The following is a 15079-nucleotide window of genomic DNA, read 5'->3' on the forward strand; positions in this document are numbered from 1 at the left end:
AAATGAGAAACCACACTCGTTAGTTTCTTGGTAACCGTTTTGGGTAGACGGAAACAAAACATCACATGAGTTGGCATAGGTGATGCCACTGATTTAATTAAAACTTCCTTTCCCCCCTTTGTAATAAACCTAATTGTCCAATTATTAATTTTATTATTTACTCTTTCATGAAGAAAACCAAAAATTTGAGTCTTTGATCCTCCCAGACTTTCAGGGATCCCTAGGTAAGTTCCCATACCTCCTATTGTGGTGATACCCAAAACCTGTTGGATCTCCAACCGTGCCGGATCAGGAACCTTATGTCCGAACTGAAGTGACGATTTCGCAAAATTTATTTGCTGCCCCGACGCTCTCTCATAATCTTTCAAAATCTGTAATATAATCCCCTCAATGACTTCCTCAAAAAATAACCACTTCATATTAGTGCTATCCACACTTTTATTTATCCTCCAAACACAATCATCTTTAGGAAACCATTCCTCCACCGATGGATTTTTTCCGTGGGCACCTAAACATGTCGTAATTATAAACAAATTGACCACACATGCAAGGTTGATTGTGCATTGCACGAACGAAAATAAAGATCTGGGGATAAAAGAGCTTGCATATGGAGCTAGCTTTGACTTCAGGTTTCATGTCAATTTCCGCAAAACGACGACGTACATATGCAGTTTCGAGTGGCCCAAAAACAAGGTAAGATTTGATATTTTCAGCACATATAGAGACGACAACGTATTCAGTAAAGTTGGAGTTTGCAGAGAATGTATTTGGTACATTTATGAACCAGCCCCTTGTCGTGCTAAACGAGATGGAGGTGCTTCTATATGCTTTGGTTGGGATTCTTAAAAGCATGAAAATATTTATTGCATGGTTTCCTTTTGATTTATAGTTGCAATAAAATAAGCTGATCGATTAAGTGGCTATTATTGTTATTAAATATTACTTACGTAGACCTAGTAGATCATACTTTTCCATACAACCATGAAATTTTCAATGTTTTCGCCACGAGTTGGCGTTTTATTTTCATGATGTATTAATACCTGTAATGAAGCTTTCATATAATTACCTCAAATTATAAATGATACTAGAGCTTGATCCGCGCGCCCGCGCGAAGTTTTAAATTTTTTAGTTTTTTTTTTATAAATAGTTTAAGGACTTTTTTAAACACATAAGTTATTTGAATATTTTTAGGTTCCTACGAACCTATCCGCACCCGGAAGGATCCGACTCGAATCCTGTCCGGAAATTTGTAATATCCAAATGGAGTTTAGTTTTAAAACTCAAAAAATTGTGTTTCCAATAAATGATTCATATTCGAATGGGTACTTGGATGTCCATGTTTAACTGATTCTGTAAACAAATAAAAATTTATTTGTTAACTGGTTTGGATTTTTTTTACGAATGAAGCAATTTCATCCAAATTAGTGAAATTATTATGGTTAACACGTAAAATAAATGATATCAAATTATTATAGTAAGTACAATTAATGAAATAGTTAGGAAGAGCGAAAAAAGAAGATGTAATAAAACAATTTAAAATAGGGAAGTTCTGTTTTATATTTTGTAATAAATATTGTCAAATTAATTAGAAAAGATAATAAATGAAGTGGTTAAAATTAGTTTAAAAATGAATGAAAATCTGTAAGAAACCACTTTAAAATAGGCAAGTATTATTTTGTCATTCAATTTTAATAAAATAGATAGATGTAGATAAATATCTGTTATGAATTTGGATGAAATTTTGGAACATGGCCATCGACTACCAATGTTGGTTTTGGTTAATTTTTTGTTTGTGATGACTGTGCACATTAGGAGAGATGTGTAAAGACCATAACCTAATAAGTGTACAAACTTTATTATTATCTGATCTTGGGACAAAGATTCTGTCTAACCACTTAAAGTCATAGAAGTAAAAGTTTAAAATCAAAAGCGATGTAAAATCAGGAGATATTCAAGGAAAGGGAAACAAATAGTCAAATACTAAAACGTAAAATCGGAAAAGGTAAAACTAAATAAAACCAAAAAAAGAAACAGGAAAGGGTCAAGAGGCATATATTCTCTTCTCCAACAGAACCCACTGATCATGTTTCCAGATATGGTGTTAGAATAATATATATAAAGAACAAGAAGAAAGAGAAGACTCCAACAACTACATGTAGAATATAAAACCTTTTTCTATTTTTCTTGAACCATTCTTGATTGTTGTAACAGCATATGGATAATGATAAGAATGACAATGCAAAGGAATCTAAACCAAGATTGAGGAGTCATGAGCTTCATCACAGATTCATCAAAACCGTTAATCAATTTGGCGGACCAAACAGTTCTGTTACAATTCCATTTTGTCCTTTTGAAATCTTATCAAGGAGTCAAGTTTGTGTAGTTAGGTCTTAATTAGTTGTTGAGTTTTTATTTTATTTTTTTTGTTATGTGTGTTAAGGATATCTCCATTGGTATATCAAAACGAGAGAAAACATTTCTCTATCGATACATCATTTTGAGAAAAAAAAATAAGGATATGAATAGTGTTATACAGTATAAACTCTATAAATTAATACTCGTTAAATTAATAAACACTATGAATTAATAAATTTCTTCGGTTCAGAATTGGGTCCATTCAAAATATGGCACAAATCGATAAAATAATAAGATAATAATTTTTTTAGAAAGTTCTATGTAAATATATAGTCTCATTAAAATAATAAATTAATAATCTATCTATATAGATATATTCCCTATATTTTATATAAGTAATAATTAAACATTATATTGTTAATTTTATATCTACAATGAAATTATCTCTATTATTATTAAAATTTGATAATATTCAGTAAAATTATATTTAGAACCACATTTAAATTTATATGAAACTTAAAAATATAAACTAAATAATAGAATAAAAATATGAAAGTCTAATTTCTAAAATTTAGCTAATGTATATACGGTAAAATGAACTATTTTTTATTTTATATAAAAATATTCATAAATAGAAAAAAAAATTAAAAATAAAATTTTTTGTAAATTAATAACTCTATAAATTAATAAAATACTATAGCTCCAACATTATTAATTTATTGAGATTTTACTGTACATCATAGTTGAGGAAACCCTTCACAAACTCATTTTGATGTTGAACTTTTTTATTTGCATAATAATCCCTAAAGTTTTGAGAAAACTTTGTTTTATGCATAAATAAAAAATATTATACAAAATATTACTTTTAAAACTTTTATTTAATATGTATACAATGATTAAAATTTAAAAGACAATTATAAATAACAAGTTAATTAAATACTTAAATATAAAACTAATAATAAAAATATAATAAAATAACGTTAAAAAACATAACTATTATTTAAAACACACAAAAAAACTTAACCCACATAGAATAATTCTTGAAAAAAAATAGTAATGTTAAAATAGAACTTTACCATTGTATTATATGTGATTATGTAATTTTACTAATGTAATAAATATTTTATTTTAGTAAAGTTAAAATTTACAAATACCATCATTTTTTCTAAATATTTACAAAGGAATGGTCTTATTTTCATTTAACAACATTAAATAATCAGCACTAAAACATAAATCAATTGAGATATTCAAACAAGATCTCGAGTCTTTTAAAATAACCATGGAATATTCATTTCCTATATACATTAATTTCCATTGCTTTCTATTCCACATATCGATTTATAATTTTAAATGTACTTATATCATTATAAAATGCTAAATATACAAAAATTCCAAGAAAGTAAACCACATTGTTCGTATGCTATTTTATTCTTATCAATCTATATCTCTAATCGTAACTACCAAATATGATATTTAATCTATTAAAAGAGGATTACCTTTAGTATTTAACCATGAATTTTTCTAAATATTTACAAAAAATGCCACTGGTCTTGTTTTTCATTTAAAACATGAATCAAAATTCAACAACATCTGAAGGTTCTTCCATGAGCTTTGGGTGAGCTGAAAGCCCTTTCTAAAAAAACATTATCCATTAAAACAGGCACTCCGAATTAAATAAAGAAACCCCAAAAAGTGACACAGTATATGACATCAGCTCATGTGAGAAAATATCGTATCTCAAACAAGAGTGAGTGTACATGACAAAAATAATAAGGGACTCCACTCAGTGTATACCTGCCAGTAATTGATTTTTTCAACAACACCTGCCAGTAATTGATTTTTTCAACAACTCTCATAAGATAAATATAGCTAGCAGATTTTATAAAACTGCAATGACAGAAAAAAATAGCTCCCACCATTAATCACTAAATCAAACAGAAAAAAACAAAAAGCAGTATGAGAATATAATATAGCCCACTATCCCTGATATGTAATATAACTCGAAATTTCTGGATATTATGTCACCAAAATATGTGCAAGAGACTTTAGAGAAAGCATATCTGCCCGGAACAATTCCTTAGTTGACCTTCATCGTTTATATCCATCACTTAAGTCTACTCTTCTGTGGACCATCATTAGAAAGAATTTGGGTTTGTCAAGAGTAGTAGTAATGAGGCAAATTATTTCCTTTACCAACTTTCAGCCGATCAAAACCATGAGCTCTTTACTCTAACCAGAAACCCAAAATGCTTACCGCAGCAGTTATAGCAGTTATAATCATCATCACATGACTCAAACTTCATTCCAACAGCTGGGGCATAACCATCTTCTCTCTAACAGGTTAAATAATCAGTTCATCGCACTCTCTTGTTTCTTCTCCTCCCTCTTCTTGTTAGTTTTATCTTTGTTCGTTTTCACTATCCAACATTGATCTCATGGTCAATACCACAAGCCAGAGCTTCTCCAGTTCTTTAAGTGCACCAACCATCTGACAATGAATTATCTCTTTCGTGGGTATATCAGTCAGTAAATACGCAGATGCATGTACCTGTTATACACCACCACCAATGAAGATCAGTATAAACTCGCAAAACCCAAAAAACTACCCAATGAAATCAAAATCACAAACCAAACATCTAAAAACATGAACTTGTTAAATTTAAATATTTTGATATATGTTATTCAAATTTATATGCAATTAATATTTTGATATATGTTATTCAAATCTCGCAAATCATATTTTGATATATGTTATTCAAATCACCTCTCCATTGGAGCTTTGGATCTCTTTCTTTTTCCTCTTTCGCAATTCGCGGCTTTATTCAATTTTCCGGAGAACAGAGATGGACCTATGAGCAGAAGATCCAACCCAAGAGTGACTACTGCAAAACTCAAATCAGATTCGCAATAATAGAACAAACAGAGAGACCTGAAAAAGAAAAACATGACCTAGGTTGTCACATACTATGATCATTCGTTAATCCCTATCTAGTTGTTGCCATACATGTAACCTGCGTAGGTTAAATCTGGAGATGTATTAGGCTGTGAGTTACAAGTCGGTTTACATTCACTGTCGCCGGCATCATGATCGCCTGCACATATGGCAAACAAAAAAAATAATCAGAAAAGCTTGTTAATTAAGATTCAACACGACGGACCGTCCGTATATATAATCAGGAAAATATTCGATTGAAGACGACGGAAAAAGTTAGATTGTAATAAATAGAAAAAAATCAGTTATGAAAAGCGGAGGAACAAAACAAACCTGGAAATCAAGCAGCAACATATCGACTCCCATAGTTTCCCACCGCGTCGGACGTTCCTGGCATCCCAAAAACAGAGCAACCTCACTTGAACGGTGGAGGAGCATCGGCCGGTCTTCCAATCAGAAAAAAATATTGGAGCGTTATTCGTCTCGAGCTGGGACAAAAGTGAAAGATAATTAAAGCAATGATATGAAGCCCATATGTCAACCAAAATTAATGAAACGCTGCGCATTATTTTTTGGACACGTGTCACGCATACGGGAATCGACTTTCTGACGTAGACGTTGAGGTGTTTTAACCAGGAGAGAGCAAACATGTTTTTATTATATAAGATAATTTAACAATTCAAACCAATTCTGTAATTGACACTAATACTCAAATCATTTCGCAAATCTATATTTTTAAAACTGAAGTAGCTGACAAAAAAAAAGAACTAAAGTACCTTTCGAAATTGTTTGGAAACATTGATAACAATATAAATGAGAATTTGTTTGGAAACACGGATAACACAGCACTATAAAAAAAAGAAGTATAGTGTCACTTTAGTAATTTCAATAATATATTTATATTATTAAAACTAGGGCTGGGCTTTCGGGTAGGCCTGTCCAATTTGGTAAAACCGAACCGTACTAAACCGAACCGAACGAAATAGACAATATGGTGCGGTTTTGGTATATACAATATAAACCGAATTGATATGATTTTATAAAAGACGTAGGATTCGGATATGATTTGGTTTATAACCGATTAAACTGAATAAACCGAACAAAACCGATCAAAAGTAGAAACATGTAAATATGTACATATTTTATAATGTCACATGAAAATTTATTTGTTATATAAGTTATTCTTTTCTTAATAATTATTACCATGTTTTTATAGCAATAAAGAATCCTAATTTGAAAAACACTTATAATATAATTAAATAACAATTCATCGCAACTGAGGCTTCTTATTTTCTTAGTCTTATTCTTTTAATCATTTTGTTTTCTTTTAGCATTGATTAAATTGAAGTTAAGGTTATAAATTTGTTGGATAATAACTAGAAAAAATTCTTCACAACTTTTTATTTATTTATAAATGAACAGAGTTTCACTCGAAGAAGCATGACTTTGATGAACACTAAATATGGAAGAATGGAAAAACTTTTCTTTCATACTTCTCTTTTGTTTTTTATTTTTATTTTCAAAATTTCGAGCTTTGATTTTAATTCTAGATTTGATTATTTCATCTGAAGGTATAAGCGTTTATATTTTTTATGTTCTTTTATTTGAAAATATAATATCTTTTTAATAAATGACTGCGATGACAATATGGCTCTAAAATTTATATACTATGATCCCAAACTAAATAATTATGTTTTGGTATAAAACCGAATAAACCGAAAACTGATGGTATATAAACCGAACCGAACCAAAGTAAATATGGAGTTAGAATGGTAGTTATATTTTACTAACCGAAACACCAAAAAACTGAAAAACCGAACTGATATCCGGAGTGAACACCCCTACTTTCGGGTACCCATTCGGGTTCGGTTCAGGTCTATTCGAATTTCGGGTTTTCGGGGTCAAAGATTTCAGCCCCATTCGGATATTTCTAAATTTTGGTTTGGGTTCGGTTCGGATCTTTGCGGGTTCGGTTCGGGTTCGGATAACTCATTTAAATGATTTTTAAAATTTTAAAATTCATTATATATTTAAAAAATTTCAAAATCTATAAATAAAATAATAAATCGCATATAAATTTCAATAACATATATCAAAATATTTAAATTTAACATATAAATTGGTTTGGTTTGAAAATTTTGATAGATAGTAAATAGATATTTCAAGTATTTTTGGTGTTTTGAGTACATTTTAGCTATTTTAAACAATTACTTTTGACTATTTGTATATATTTTCAAGTATTTTAGACAACTTAAAAAATATATTATATATTTTGGATGGTTTTTTATTTACATTAAATCTAAAAATAATTAATATATTTAGGTATATAAATCTATTTTGGATATATTCGGGTACCCGAAATACTTTGGTTCGGATCACGTTCGGTTTCGGTTCTCCAGATACCAAATTTTTGAACCTTTTCAGATATTTAATCAATTTCGGTTCGGGTTCGCTATTACTTTTTTGGATTGGGTTCGGTTCGGTTCTTCGGATTCAATATTTTTTTTCTCAGTCCTAATTAAAACTGAAGTACCTTTTGGAAATTGTTTGGAAACAAGGATATCAATATAAATGTGAATTTGTTTGGAAACATAGATAGCAGTGTAAAAAGAAGTATAATGTCCTTTTAGTAATTTCATTAATTGTCCTTCCATATTTCACTCAGTTTGACAATTTCATTAATTATTTTACCTTAACAATACATCACATCATTAATTATATTATCATAATAAAAATATTGCAAATTTTTATTTATTAGTTTTCAACATTAACTTTGTGCCAATTATAAAATAAAAAATATAAAATAATTAAGTTTTGTATATGGTTAAACGTTCGGCTTAGTTTATTTTACTAAAACATTTTTTATTTTAGTTTCAACCGGTGAAAAATTACGTAGCAAAAAGCATAATTCAAAGACATGTTTTTGTAAATAAAATAATAACTTAAATCAAAATAATGAAAATGTATTACAATTATTTTCACTTAATTTTTCACTCCATATAATTATTTTACTCAAAAAAACGCTTTCTATTTCACTTAATTTAGCAAAACACATAGAAAAAGTCATTTTTATTAGTTTATAATATCAGTTAGGCATGAAATTGGTTATTCATTTAGGTACGGGTTGTCCCTTTCGGGTATCATGTCTTTTTTTTTTGAAATTAAGCTCTTTTTGAATATTATAAATTTATGTGTGGGTTTTGAATTGAGTCATTCTAGATCTGGATGAGTTCGGTTCTAATATATAGGAACCTAAAAATATCTATATAACAAATATATCTAAAGCGGGTTCGAGTATTTGTATCAAATATATAATAATAATTATGAAAAACAATTATAAATGTATAAAAATATAAGAACCAATATCTGCGCGGATGTGCGGTTCAATTTTTAGTTGATGTCAAAAGTTAACATCATTTTCCTACAAATGATACTTTTTACAATCATTTAAAATAATTGATGTTAATATATAATATTATTGCATAAGTTTTAGATAAAATGATGTAAATTATTTGCATCACTATTTTTAGAGTCATTTATTTAATATTTTTTTGTAGTGGTTGTTTGATATCCTGATCTTTGCTTGTTAATTATGTTTAAGTTTCCCGCCAAATCCCTAAGATTGTGAGAGTCAAAAATATTCTGGAGATCAACAAGAAATTAATGTTACTGTCGATGACCAACCTAACAAGTAATGTCATATGTGGAATCACCGTAACCTATTGGTTAAGGTTTAAAAGTTTCTACACCTAGGTCTCAGGTTCGATTCTCAAATTATGTAATTTCTTGCCGATTATATGATGCGAAGTTTATTGGAGTTTCCAGAGTACTGTTGGCAAAGCCGTTCGTTGTGGTCGTCTGCTGTGGAGAGAGCCTGTCCATCGAAGATGTACATGCAGAACCGTCCGTCGATCCAAGTGTTTCGGGGAAAGCTTCATCGTGGAATCCTTATCTGTGGAGCTGTTCATCAATATTGCATATGTTGTAGGTAATTGATCATCATATCTAATAGAAGAAAAGATTATAGATGATGTAATGGGTAACTTATAGATGATGCAATGTGTTACCCAGTGTTAAAAAAGGAAAAAACAAGTAATGTCATCATAAGATAATTACCATTCTGTTTTCATAGCTAGATTCCAGCCTCCTTGAATTTATTTTCTTCTTAACATTAACATTATTCTTCTAGATGAACCACAGTATGCACAGTGAAAGCTTTCTTGCTTTAGAAACTTGAACGTTTCTGCTTTTGTTTTAGGTGCAGAGCAGTACTTAAAAGTGAGGGTAGATATGCACAAGGGAAATGTCTCAACTTGGAAATTTGCAAGATTTGATCATATCACGTAGAAACATGGTTAGGGTTCTACGGGACTTGTCGTGAAAAGTGTTTTGCAGTAGGAAATTTTCTAAAAAAGATTTTCATTATAATACAAGAATTTAAGAAACAAAACATAGAACAAAGGGAGCAAAAGAGTGGCGCAAGTTCCTTCTTCTGTAACTCTAATTCTCGGACTCGAGAACAGGTCTTGTTACACCAGATCTAACAGTGTTACCATCACCGTCACTGTTTCCATGGTCATGACCAGAAGAATCTCTCACACTCCGACCACCACCGTTGAAACTAAACCTAACCCAAATCTCTCGCCCATCATTACTTTTCTTCCCAGCCTCATCTCCATCAACAGGCATCTCGAACCTACAAACAGGACACGACCCACGAAGCCCTAGCCATTTCTCTATACATCCTCCATGAAACCGATGCTTACAAGGCATCTCCTTCACCGTCTCCCCCGCCTGCCACTCCTCTAGACAAATCACACACTCACCTTGGCAGTCCTCGATATCAACGACCGGCATCGCATCGATGGAAGCCTTGGACGCTGGAGGATGACCTTCCTCACGTGATTCAATTAAGCCGCGAAGCAGAGGATTCAATCCCGATGACTCCTCGAGGACGATCATTCCTTGCGTAAAAGGGTTGACTAGAATGACACGGTCACGCGTCGAAGCAACATCACCGTCTCTGTCTGGTGATTCTTGATTAGAAAAGCCTAGGAAGAAAGGCAAGAAGAGGTACAAGTCTCTGTTCCTTGGAAATCTTCCGGAAACAGAGGAAGTCTCTCTTACAGTTTCAGCTTCTTGTTCTGTCGCCATAGGAAACAAAAGAATAGAAGATCCTAGCTGATCGAATAGATGGCCTTTGACGATTTAAGAGTTGCAAAAGAGAGTGGTGGAAAGATCTAGAAAATATTAAACTGGCAGACTTTCTTCTCAAATAATTATGAATAATTTGAGTTGTAAGACAGTGATTGCTCTTATCCATTAGCAATAAACGTGTCACTATGAAGTGGAGAACACCTCACACATGTGAATACTAAGCAATAACAATTGATTTTTTCGAGATGATGTGAAAATATACAAGTATAATATGCTTCTCCTACGTCTCTACACCACCCGTCGAATAAAAGAGATCAAAAGAAAATTTAGATATACAACTAAAACTAAACTACATATCTTCTAATCTACTTTGTACTAACAAACCAAATCAGATGTTTTACAACAAAGAATTAACTGACAAAACCACATTCTCTTTCTGTACCTGTGAACGCAGACGTGAATAATGTTCGTTTTACCAACCGCGGCAGCAAAGAGACCGTTTGGTTTCTTGGTATTTACGCCAGAGGCAAGTCATTTCAGCAGGGCTTTGGTAATGAGCAACCACATAACCGTCTTTGCATCCCTCACTAATGATCCTTCCATCATTTTCGTAATGAGGCTCGAGTCCCTGTTTCCTTAGGTCAGCGATCCATATACCCATCGCCACGTCTTCTAGCTTGAACATCTATTTACAGTTTCGAGATTTCACAATCCATTCTATGTACATTTCGAAATGTACTTAACATAAGAGTAGTACCTTTAGATTTCCTTCTTTGAAAAGCTTGCTCACCGATTCTGCTATGTCCCGGGACACAATGTAGCCTGGACCATGCGCCCATGGTGGATATTTCTCTTCTGGCCATTCCTGTTTTTGAGTAGAAACATAACATTGTCAAATGAAATAGGCAATCATGAATATACATGGCTATGTCAAGTTGTGTTGTACCTCATAACTGATGTACCATTTGCTAGCAGGGTTTCGGATTGGTTGAGAGTCAGAATTGATCAGTCCATATATTAACCCGCGAGTGTTGTTGATCAATGACAAAGAAAGTAATACTTCATCAACACGAACAAAGGCATCATCATCCGTTTTCATGATGAACTTGGCTGAGTCAACTTCTGTCTGTTCAAGATATATCGTTGGTGAGGCAAAATGGTGAAGACAACACAATCTCGTATAGGAAGAGACATGACACAATTATTACCCCGAAGATGCAGATTGCTAGTGTTTTCCAACTGATGAGACTGTAGTAATCAACAAAGGGCATTAGCTGAACGTCACCGTAAGTCCGAGCCTCGTTCCATAGTTCCAAGTTAACAATAGGACTCTTGTGCTGCATATTAAACATGATTAAGAACTCAGAAACTTCAATATACACCTGATGATTTCAACAGAGGGCGAAAGCTTACAAGGCCAACAAAAAAGCGTACTGCAACCCTTCCAGATCTTACATCATCATACTGCATCCAAGTTCTTCTCACAGCCATCCGTCGTTTAAAATTGTTTGCTGTGGAGAAAACGCCAATGACAAGATCTAATGGCCTTAATGGTGAAAGGGGAGGTGCCTTCAGTGCCTCTAGATCAACAACATGCTCTGATTCTTCTGATGTGGGTAAACCGCTAGCGAGAATGGATAGTAACTTCAAATCACCTGCAATCCGTACTTCACTAACAAGCCATGGCTCCAGTGTCTGTACCAAAGATGAAGAACCAACATAAGAATCTAAGAGCAGTAAAATATTAAAGAAGTGTGATGATGATGATATTACATCACGGAAAGCGAATGAGGTTATATGTTTGCCATCAACTGTCATCTGCATTCCTTCAGTTCCCACCCTAAGCGTAGCAACCGATAAGAAACCTTGCTTAAAAGGAAAATATTTTTCATGTTTAGATGCTGCAACCCCTCTTGTAGTGTTGGACTGCAAGCTAGTGGAAGAAGTTCGGTTGACTTCTCTACCCACCACCTTGTCGCATTGATCCAAGTCATCAACTTTCTTATTCAAATCAGGATCATAATTTGGACACCGCTCCTCAACGCCCCAGTCACGAGCCACCGTCCAGCTGTTTTGGACAATGACAGGATCTTCAGTCCACTTGTCTCCAAGGAGCCTAACGTTGTAATGCACAATAATGGGCGGATCAGGCTCCCCTGGAAGCGGTTGTCCCGTTAGATCAATCCTGAAGCTACCAACAAGACCATCAGGGATGCCAATGACTGTGATAGAGGAGCCTTGAGTCAAACCGCAAGGGATCTTCAACTTGAGACTAGTTCCATCATCTTCGGTAGCATTCATTTTACTAAGAAACTGAGGACAAAGCTCCTCTTTTTCTTTCTTCGTTTGGTTCACGTTAGCATCAGCAAGCTTCTTGGCTTCAACAACAGCTGAGAGAAGACTCTCCCAAACAATGCCAGCTTCCTTAATAGCATCAACTCCGTTCGCTAAGCTCTGAGCGTTATCAACCAAGCTTTGGAGACGGTTCCACGTAAGCAGAGGCTCTCTCTCTTCCTTGGAGACGTTCTGCTCAACGAATAGAGTCGAGACAGTGACAATCTCATCTCCAGACAACGCTTCTTGAGTGTTCCTAGCTTCGTTCATGAAGTCAGGGACGGTGATTCGAAGCCATTCGAGAGGGAGAGTGGTGTTGGGAGTGAGAACAGTGGCAGTGATGTAAGGCTTCTCAACGGGAGGCTTCAAGTCGATGTATCTGTACACCGTGAAGAACATACACATTGATGCAACAAGAAGCCCTCCATAAAATCTCTTCATTTATAGAATGTTGCTGCTGTTTATAGTTAGAATCAATGTGCATATCATACGGATCCCTGAAACACAAGAAGAATCAACATTACACTCGATTTCAAAGTCAACTAACAGATTCAAGATAATACACAATAGGTCCAAGTGACTATCGGCAACTCAGTGGGAGAGACGATGCTCACTTCATAGAACTCAAATCAAAAGTGAGATCGAACTTACTGAATCAACTCCAAAAGTCGCGAAATCTACTCGAAGCAGAATCGGAATCTGCTTGCAGGCGTTGAAGGAAGCAATGTCGGTTCCAGAATTAGATTCCGGTACACCGGAGTGTCGCGAGATGGTGACGGAGAGATTTTCTGAGTAGAATCTGGCTCAGATCTCTGTAGGCTTTCTTCTAGTTTATCTCTGTGTCGTCGTATAGTGGAAGCACCGCACCTCACCTTCCTCCACCAGCAAGAGAGAGCGATAGTTCACGCACCTTCGCTTCGCCTCTTTGTATTTTTAAATTGTTTTCTCTCTCTCTGTAGGAAAAAGGAAACGGTAAAATGGTGAAAAGTGAAAACTGCAAGGAGACACGAAGTGTAAAAGGAGAAGTTACCGGGGTAATGGGCCCGATTTCGCCAGACACTAGTCCGTTTCTCATACGTGGCGCATTGAGTTTCACCATATTTGTCTTTATTTGTTCTTGAAGCAATTTAAATATGAATTAGTTAACAAATCGTAAATCAATTGTATTACAAAATAAAATGTATGGCTAAACATTTTCGGTTGATACTATGATGATTACTAACCACATCGAATGGAGACGTTTGAACTATCAAAATTTGAACATTAGTTGCGCCTTGTAGTGATTTTTTGAGCTCTAGATAAATTACATAAAGGAGAAAAAACAAAAGAGAGATTTGGCAAGCAAACTTCAAAGGGATTAAGCAAGTTCCCAAGTCATGATAGCGTGAGATGCATGTGAGGTTGTTTTCATTTGTAAGTTGTAACGCATCACCACCATACATCGCCAAGTCATATCACTTTTCCCTGTTTGTAGGAAAAGAACAATCGGACTGTAGTTTTCACGTTGGTCTTTCGGTTTGATACAAAGTCATTATATGCAAGATTCAACGTTAAACTTTTCTATTCACCATTTATTATAAAATAACTTATGATTTTATAGTATTGAGAAATTTAAATAAGGGCAAAATTTATACCCGTAGGAAGAAGATAACACTGATAACAAGAGAAGATGTGTTATTAGAAAGATAAGGAATTGTGTGTTACAATCGATCGAAATGATCGATTTATATAGAAATGAAAAAGTTGAAGTTACTGTACGTGCATAGTGACAGCGGGACCCATATTGATTATAAAGTCAAAAACTTATGCGCCTCCTCCATTTTCAACACGGCGCTTTTATAACACTCCCCCTTGGGGACCGGTGTCGCTATTATCTCTCGCTTAACGTCTATATTGCCTCGTTAAAAATCTTTCTAGGAAAACCCAATTGGAAAAACCATAGTAAGGTAAAAAGAGTACAACTACGTAAGCTCCTCCTCGAATGAGCAGTCATAGATCCTTATGATGACGCATTCCAATGTTACAAACATGTTTTTTGAATACCGAAGTCGGAAGTGATTTTGTGAAGAGGTCAGCTGCATTGTCGCATGATTGGACATATCTTACTTCAATCTCTTTCTTCTTTACGAGCTCTTGAGTGTATGAGAAGAACTTCGGATGAATATGCTTCGTTCTATCGCTTTTAATATATCCGTCCTTTGTTTGAGCAACACATGCTGCATTATCTTCATATAGAATAGTTGGCTCCATATTTTTGCCAATCCCACTGCTTGAACAGATGTGTCGGCTTATTGATCTTAG

General features: G+C 33.8%; 3 protein-coding genes across 3 annotated transcripts; 1 reads left to right on the top strand and 2 right to left on the bottom strand.

Moving 5' to 3' along the window:
* Positions 1 to 390: 390 nt before the first annotated feature.
* On the top strand, positions 391 to 846 carry LOC106302782. The gene has a single exon (XM_013739217.1). The coding sequence runs from the start codon at positions 391 to 393 to the stop codon at positions 844 to 846; it is 456 nt and encodes a 151-aa protein (XP_013594671.1).
* Positions 847 to 9689: 8843 nt separating this feature from the next.
* On the bottom strand, positions 9690 to 10519 carry LOC106305768 (E3 ubiquitin-protein ligase RING1). The gene has a single exon (XM_013742141.1). It carries the CDS (start codon positions 10439 to 10441, stop codon positions 9788 to 9790), a length of 654 nt encoding a protein of 217 aa, XP_013597595.1. The 5' UTR covers positions 10442 to 10519; the 3' UTR covers positions 9690 to 9787.
* A 147-nt stretch (positions 10520 to 10666) lies between these two features.
* Positions 10667 to 13679, bottom strand: LOC106305766 (beta-1,3-galactosyltransferase 15). The gene is made up of 7 exons (XM_013742139.1): positions 13430 to 13679; positions 12218 to 13275; positions 11858 to 12139; positions 11653 to 11781; positions 11391 to 11570; positions 11202 to 11309; positions 10667 to 11129 (listed from the first exon to the last, which is right to left on the bottom strand). The coding sequence occupies exons 2-7, from the start codon at positions 13217 to 13219 to the stop codon at positions 10917 to 10919; spliced, it is 1914 nt and encodes a 637-aa protein (XP_013597593.1). The 5' UTR covers positions 13220 to 13275; positions 13430 to 13679; the 3' UTR covers positions 10667 to 10916.
* Positions 13680 to 15079: the final 1400 nt, after the last annotated feature.

The sequence above is a fragment of the Brassica oleracea genome, chromosome C7 (genome assembly GCF_000695525.1).
Source record: "Brassica oleracea var. oleracea cultivar TO1000 chromosome C7, BOL, whole genome shotgun sequence".
Lineage (NCBI taxonomy): Eukaryota > Viridiplantae > Streptophyta > Magnoliopsida > Brassicales > Brassicaceae > Brassica > Brassica oleracea.